The 8,711-nt window shown below is 40.8% G+C and overlaps 1 protein-coding gene across 1 annotated transcript in view; it reads right to left on the bottom strand.

Annotated features, from left to right (window-relative positions):
• NPSR1 (neuropeptide S receptor 1) overlaps window positions 1-8,711 on the bottom strand; it is a 57,022-nt gene that overhangs the window by 36,084 nt on the left and 12,227 nt on the right. The window contains 1 exon segment of the mRNA XM_008943773.1: window positions 7,536-7,668. Coding sequence (XP_008942021.1) covers window positions 7,536-7,668 — 133 coding nt within the window.

Raw genomic sequence — 8,711 nt, forward strand, 5'->3', positions numbered from 1 at the left:
CTGCTTACAGTAGCAAATTTGGAGAGCTCATTATCTTTATATTTCCACTAATGGGAGGGACATTACATTCTACTGTTATAGCACTTCAGCTTTTTTTTTGGTTTTGTGTGGGTGCTACTGTTTCCTACTGCAGTGAGCTGCAATGCATAGAGTCCCAGCAAACACCAATATTGTGTCCATCCCTGGACTTTCTTGGGAGCCCTTAAGAAGGCATCAAAAATACATAAACATTAGGTGAAATATGACGTCCACAAGCTTGGGTCCAGGTTAAAAGCACTTTGAATTTGGTTTGGAACTGGAAATTAAAGCAGAAGTGGTTGTCTACAAATCTACAGCTCATTTCTACAATCTTGGCTCATTCCATATCGACAAGAGCTCCCTGGTGGGGCACTAACCAGCCTGCTTTTAAGAAGGCTTCAAAAATACATAAACATTAGGCAAAACATGACGTCCACAAGCTTAGGTGCAGGCTGGTTAAAAGCACTTTGAATTTGGTTTGGAACTGGAAATTAAAGCAGAAGTGGTTGTCTACAAATCTACAGCTCATTTCTACAATCTTGGCTCATTCCATATCGACAAGAGCTCCCTGGTGGGGCACTAACCAGCCTGCTTTTGGGGGTACCATAGTCTGGACTGAAACTCTTTGGCTACTGCATCCAGATTAGCTCCATTGCTCTTTTTTTTTAATCTTTCCTAGCACACTTTCTTGACTCTAATACTCTTGCCTGTATAGATAGAAGGCAAAGGCAATCCAACTGCCTTAGACCAGTCCTCCAAGGCCACCGTTTTTCTTAGAGCTTCAGTCTTATGGGAATATTTCACCTCCTCAAAGAGAGTTTATTTAGCACTTTAGTTATTTATTTTGCCATTATTTTGCAGTTTATTTTAATAAGCAGTTTCTTTTTTATGAAACCTCACAAAGAAGTTGTCCAACTAGACCGAATGTTTGTGTGTTAGTCCAAACTTTACTGTTCCTACACTACTAGACTGGATTGCAGCAATGTTTTTTCAGTATGCCAGGTTCTTTAGGTCAGAAAAGAACATATTTCACCTCTAAAACATGAAATTTACTTCATTTTCTATTATTATTTTCATTGTTTTGTATGAGTAAATATTGTGAAGTAGATGTTCCCCACCACTGCCCCAAGAGACTATGTCTCCTCCTTTGTATAAAGCTCCTTTCTGTCATTCAGTTTTGATGTTAATGCTCATTCTTGGTTTCCTTTCTTCACTTCTGAGTATATTCCACTTTTTACCCCATCAACTTCAGGCTTGGTTTTGGAGAAAATCCATTTTAGAAGGTTGCACGTGTTTGTTATTTTCTATTTTCCTCCAGAAACATGGAGCCCTATTTTGACTAACCATATATGCAGAGAAGAATGATTATATATAGACATACAGAAATATTCCTGGCTGTTCACACAAGAAATCTAAGAGTAGAGTGAAATATGATTCATAATGTCAAACTGGAATTGTGCAACATCAGTGTCCAAGTTACTTATTACGACCTAGGGTACTATGACTCATCTTCAAATATGAGGTAAAGTTCAAAGGAGAATTTGAGTTTCTGTTAGGTGGTATTAAATCTCCAGAAATAGCAATGGATATTAAATCCATTTTGCCACATGCTGCCACAGGGTATTGCAGGCAGTGACCACACTCATTCTGCATTATGTCTCAGTTTTAGGGGGATACACTAATATACACCTAACTTAAAGTAAGTCCCATGTTGTTTTCCAGTTACTGAATTAGTTTTCTTGGCAGAATCAGGCTGGAAAATGATTGCTTTCTTCTCCAGGCAAATAGTGCAGCCATGCAATGAATTTTCTTACACACTCCCCTTCCAGAGAACGTGTCATAGTTTCATGGGATGCACAGAATAAGTAATGTTAAAATCCCTCTGTTTACTCCTGGAGACCATTTTTGCTCTTGGTAAATTGATTCTCATTTATTCCGTGAAAGCAAAATGAACAAATGTATGAAATGCTGTGGTTTCTCTAGCCTGCAGAGGAAAGGTGGATATAATCTATTTCTTTCCCTGTTTTCTATTTCTTTTTTCCCATGTGTACATTCAGGTATTTGCAGAGTTGTTGGACTTCCTGCTAAGTGTTTCAGAATCAGGACATTTCCCTTCAAAAAAATCAGGGAATTTAGCTGCCATTGGGTACTCCAGCAAATTTGAGTGTCTGTGCCTGAGAGGTTATTAACAACTGACACTCTTCCTTCCCAATTTTGACATCTCCTTTTCAGTAGTGATGGCAACATGTAGCGTAGAACGCAGACAATCCATTAGCAGAGACATGCTTCCTTACCACACATTAATTACACTTTCAAAAGCTTTTAGGACATAATGAACAAAAGCAATGCAGATTCTTTCAATTTTATCAATTTTATGACCTGTGCAGTATAATTGTAACTTCTTCCAAGTCTTCTTTTCTGTGGAGAGGGTATTGAACCATTTCCTTATTGCAGAAGAAAACAAATCTAAGAAAAAAATAGCAAATGCCTCTTCCCTTTTCTCAGCTTTCATTTTTTTTCCCCCACAAATTAGCAGGAAATAGAGATGTGGAAAGGGGAGATAGCCATGGATTTCTGGGAACTGTTGAAATAAACTCTATTTCAGTTCAGAATTCTGCATTAACTTCTGTGTCTTGGGTGGGCAATCAGGTAAATCAGATGGCAGATTCCAGCCAAGACCCAGTTGGCAAGGTATAAGAGTTTCAGTATAACTGGAAACTCTATGGGCTCTTTGGATGCCAAGAGTCCACATCCATTAAGGTGACTTGCTGAGTTAGGTGCTAATTGGCTGTGTGCAATTAACTTCCAATGCTCATAATCATCATGCTGTCTAAGGTATTTGTAAAAGTGATGAATTCATACGTTTGATTCCTCTGAAGGGTGGAAATATCATAAGTACCATTTTCCAGATAAAAAGCTGGAACAGAGACAATTATCTGTTAATATTGTTCTACATGTTAATTTTGGTAATGGTGTTATTAGATTAAGCTTTTGTACAGATCAAGGAGCAACAAGTTGTCTTCGTTCCTTCAAGTCATAGAGCCAAGGTAAAAAAGAAAGGGAAGGACAAGCACAGTCCATTAAAGCAGCCAGTGAGCAGTCAGTGCTGTAGAGGTTTTGGTGTAGGAAAAAAAGAAGAGAGAAAAGCCTCCTGAGGTCCAGCTTTCTGGGAGCAACTGAAGAAGGTGGCAGTGATATCAAGAGACACTTCTCAAAATATCCTCTTGTCTTTTTAGTGTCATTCTCAACTCACCCCTTAGGATTTGGTATTTCTATCATGGGATAGGCTGTAGGTAAATATTTTTGCAGGTTGCCTTTTGTTTTTCTGTTTATATGTAAATTACCATAGACATTATCTGACGTGGCTTTTATTTTCTGTCTTCATCACAGCCACAGCAATACCTGAGTAGCAACCAAATCTCAGCCTCTGGCTTAAAATTGGGCATGCAGTAAAGTGCTTACATACATTTCTACCCCTAAGAATGGCCAGAATCTGACACTGTTCTTCAGAGACTGATTTCAGCTAAATGTTGGAATACAAAGAGAAACTCACAGAGCTAATGGTCTTGACATTTCCAGCTCAGATGTTAATGCTGGAGGAAAAAAAAAAAAATCAATAAACGACAGGAATTTGGTCATTAAAAGGAACAGAAAGACATTCCTCTGTCAGTAGTAGTTGAAGTTGGATGAAGAGTAATGAGAAGTAAAATACTTTACAGCAGGGATTTTTGATGTATTGCTTGATTGGTTTTAGAATTGGTCAGACAAGAGCTGTTTTTATTGACTGGACTGTTTAGCCAATAAATGACATTCCTTGTCCAATGCTACTCAATTAGCTGTGGTTTACATGTGCTCATATCCACTGTTTTCACATTTGGGGAGCAGAACTAGAAGGCTTTCATTTGGTAGAGCCATGTAAAGTGACCTAAATGGATATACATGTGTGGACAAACCTTCTTTTCTGAAAACAACTATGTTTCCTTTGAATATTTCCAGAGTGATAGAGAGCCTGTGAACTCGCCTGTCTGTCAGAATCCACTCTTTGATCTCGATCCACTTGGTGAATTCAGTCAGAGGCAAAGATCTTAAAGACACTAAGACTCTGAAGTTATGTGAAATGGCATCAAGTAGGGAGAGATGTGAGAGGTTTCCTGCCAGGAGTGATAGCTAAGCCATGAGCATAACTTGTGCTAAACTCAGAAGAGTTGTGTTTGGGAAAAAGTGTTGAGAAAAACCTTCCTCACAGGGAAACCTTCAGAGCTTACACTTTCTGAGAAACTAAATTGCCTGGCAGATAGAAATCTGTAGGAAACTCAGCTTTAGTTTCAGTCTTCACAGACAAGCTTGTTCCAAAGAAAAACATTTTTACAACAAAAGGAATATGCCCCAAAGCAAACTGAACACAAGGCAATATTCCTCTTTGTTAAATTAGCTGATTCTGAGTGATTAGTGCTATTGTTCAGCTTGGCTGTTAACTCTTAGCTGATTTCCTAGTGCTTAATTCCCAGATAATTCCAGAGATTTATGCGTGAGCTGAGAGTTAAATATGCACTTAAATGCAGCACTGACACAGGTATGGTATAGGCATATATTTAATAGGAAATATTCTGAATCCAGGCTTCAACAACATCTTTAAGCACACTGAAGTTGAGGGGATTACTCAGATTCCTACAGAGCCCCGCAGACTCCAGCATCACATTAAATTATGGTGTACAAAGGGATCAGTACAAGTCTTATCACTGAATTTGTCAAGTGGGTTGAACCACCGAGTTGGTGGTGTTGAAGGAAGCCTCAATCAGTTAGTTACTTCTCTTCTGCTTCTGGCTTGGCAACCAGTCAAAGAGACCAGCAGTGCTCATTTCTATTCATGTATTACGCACCATTTTCCTTGCATACCTTGTTTATTCTAACACAAAGGCTGGATTTTCATTTCATTTTGGTACTACATGAGCGGGAACACCTGACAATTGAGGATGCTACTCAACTATCGAGCCACAAATCAACACACAAAAAGTTTTTAAATGGTTTTGCAATGCCTGCATTGATAAAGCTACATCCATTCTCCTTCTCTGCTACTGAGGCAGAAATAATAAATACTTTAAGCACCTCAAAATGGATGGAAGTAGTAATATTGACTAGGCAGAAACTGTTTGCCAGGAGATGAGGCTTTAGTTGGTAGGATTTAAATATGCCTGGCATGTCAAAGCAGTGTGAGAAGCCAGTGTTTTCATAATGATCTGTCTACCTCATAACTTGTTGTGAGCGGGTGATGACTGTTGCCAGCTTGCTTTGTTCTTATGACTATTTTTGAAGATAAGAAAGTGAAATGGCTCCGTTTCAGGAATTAAGTCATTTCTTTGTGCCAAAATACTGACAGGAGCTCTTGGTGCAGGAAGATAAATTAGAGTTCTGACTCCTGCATCATGAAAAAGAAGTCAATGTTGCTTGAAAGGAGCCTTGCAGTTCAAGCTGGTGGTACTTTTCACACTGCAGATGTGAATTTCTGTCCCATAGAATGGAACAGGCTGTTGAACTCTGGCACTTTGAAGTTCTGATTTTTAAAAGCCAGGGATAATTTTAAGGTGAGGGAGGTCAGAAGAACCAACGAGTGGAGCACTTGGACCTCAGTCAATACTGTAACACCAGCTGTGTAGCACTATTTGCTGCCCACCCCTAATGGAATATTTGCCTCGTCTTTGCCACTGATTATTCCAGCTCCCTCAAAACTGCATTCACAAAACCTTCCTCTCCCTTCACATAGATGGTATTTGAACCCCTAGTGACTAGCTCTCTATCCACCGCCTTTCTAATCCAAAAATTTAGCCTTTCCTATGGGTCCAAAATGGCAAAACTCCCACCCAGACCCTTACCCAGCACACCAAGAGCAGTAGCCTCCACCTAGTACACGTGGACCAGCCTTCTGAGCTGTGCTGGTCCAGACACTGCTGTCTGCTTCTTGCATTATTCCTTTCACCTGGGCACCCATGTCCTGCTGCTGGTTCTTGCCCTGCTGCAGTAAATCCATTTGTTTTCTCACTAGGACAAGATCCTTTGAAGGACCCTTGGATTGTTTTTATGGGTATGAACAGTGCCTTTGCTCTGGCAGCATGCCCTGGTTAGTTGAGCTCTCCCTAGAAGGTCCCTTTGATTGTTTTTATGGGTATTAACAGTGCCTTTGCTCTGGCAGCATGCCCAGCCCTTGTGCCCTCTGTGCCAAAAGGACACACAGGGTCCTCTTCTGCTCTCCTTGCTTCCAAAGCCTGGGGCTTCAGTTGTGCTCTTTTCCCATGTTACTGCTCGATTGCTTCTTCCACACATCCATTTGGGGTTGGGAGCTCTGTGAGAAGCGAGTCCTCATTCCTGTCAGCACTTCAGAAGAGGAGCCACTGCAAACCTTCACCTCCTCACCTTGCAATAACTCCTACATCACCTGTACCTAGGGGACAGTCCCTTTGCATCACTTTGCACACCTTGGTCTGACTTCTTCAGCTGAGAATGGTCCTACAAATGGGACAAGCTTCTGGGCAGACGTGGTTGAGACCATGAGCAGGAGTTCATTTACTTGCAAAGAATGTATGTTAAAAATTGGGGAGTGCAGTCCTTTGCTTTTCCAAACAGAGATATAACAGACATCAAAGGGGGGATGCAATATTGCTGGGAAACCACGTATTATATAGCTCTTTAGTGGAAAAAATGCTGTAATTCCTACCATATCTTACAAAAACAAGGCAACAGAAAGCATATAAATATATCCTATATACATAAACAATACAACACAGCTGGCTTGCAAGCAGGGATTAGTAGCCAGACACTGTTATAGAAACAGTACATATTTTCCCTTGGGAAACATAAAACCCCACCAATTCAGTCTATTCAAGGCCACAGAGAAACAATGTGCTCCTTGTGCTCGTTTCCACTCCTAGTTGCTGAGATATTGGCATTTTTACCAACCAGGTTTCTGTACATTTTTTCCATTTTGTTGAAAAACTACAAAGATCTTGGGTCAGCATCCTTTTTTTTTATTATTATTTTCAAAAAAATTAACTAAATTAACTAAATGTGCATTCTTCTGCACATGGACATTTTTCTGTCTCCTTTACTTGGTTAAACCAGGCAAAATGAAGTTATTTTCCCTCTTCAAGGCAAGAGTGTAACTGATGGAGTGATGCCATTATGAAGAAAGGATTTTAGAGGGAAGAGCATGAGAGATTCATCTTAAACTAGTTTAATCTAAACAATTCCGTGGCAACAGCTGTGGGCATGACTTCTAGGAAATGTGGATGCAAATTGGAACTGGAAGAGAAGATTCAGTGAAATCAGTGAGTGGCAGCTGCTGCATCTGACACAGATGCAGCAACATCTAGCACATCTTTTTGGAACAGAGGCAGGGCCCTAAGACAAGCAGCAATTCATCTGTCTTAGAGCAAGTTAGGCTGTTAGGTGGCAATTATTCACCACTCCACTTGTGATTTCTTCTTTGTCATTTTAATAGTGCCCTTTCCCCTCCCCTACTCTACCTGTGATTGCCAACTGTGTAACAAAGAAGGTCATCCGAGATTTCCTCTTCCTCCTCCAGGTAGAGAAGAGCACGATGGCATTCCCAGCAATTGTGACAACAAAGAGAATCCAAAGAGTCACCAGCTGCTCTGTCTGCAGTGGAGAGAAGGAAAAAAACCCATATCAGTAGGTGGGTGGGTAGTGAGTTGGGTTAAACCAATCAGCTATCCCAGGACTAATGAGATGAGGATGGAGAAAAGGAGTGAAATGTGAGTTTTGCCAGTTGATTCCTGATGATTAAGTCTAAAAGATATTCTTATTCTTTCAGAAAAAATCCTTAACACGCCTCCCTGCTGGTGATGTTCATTCCAGTTTGATTTTCAGTGGTTGTATATTATTTCTATCCACTAGCAGTGTCTGTGTTCAGCATTTAATGCCAAAATAAGAGACAGCCCTCAGTTTTGTCGTGTTGCTCCAGCAAGCTGTGAAATAACCAGCTGCCTCCCTTCGGAAGGAATCTTGATAGATGGGCTTCTTTGGAGAAATGGGGGAAATAAATACTTCTCTCCTTCCCAGCTCCAGTGAGCCTGGGTCACCCACAAGCCCTGTGAAATTCAGACAGCCTCTCCATGATAGAGGGACCGAAAAGAAACCACGACAGGCTGTAAGGAAAATTGGGAAGCAAGCGATACGTGATGGCCAAACGTCCCCTAGTGGTAGTGGGTACAAAGAAAAGGAGGTAAATAAAGCTCTTTGCACTCTCAAAGCATCTGGCTGCAAGAACAAGGGTGTAAATACCCATGTTTGCTTGTTTTGTGAGTGCACAACAAATCTTCTCCCTCTTTTTACCCTACCAAACCCCACTGAGTCCTCTCTAGATGCAGGATAGTTACTTTCCAGTGATCACTCTTTACTCTCTGTCCACTTCAGTTTTTCTCCCTAGCAGCAAGCCACCTCTGAGCCTGAGAAGTGACCAAGACTGGTGAGCATAGGGTCAGCTTGGAGAAAATAATCTGCACTCCTGCAAAATCCTCACTTATAAAAACCTGTCCTGTGAAGAGCTGTCTGTGGTGGCATGAAGAAAGGTGGTTCTGCAAAAAGAAGGAGAAGAGAGTGGATTTTTCACAGCAACAGGTTTGCAGGATGCACAGCAGAGGAGTTCAGGAGAAAAACAAAAATCCTAATGTATCCAGCAG

This window comes from Merops nubicus, unplaced genomic scaffold (assembly GCF_000691845.1).
Source record: "Merops nubicus isolate BGI_N331 unplaced genomic scaffold, ASM69184v1 scaffold3967, whole genome shotgun sequence".
NCBI classification, from domain to species: Eukaryota; Metazoa; Chordata; class Aves; order Coraciiformes; family Meropidae; genus Merops; species Merops nubicus.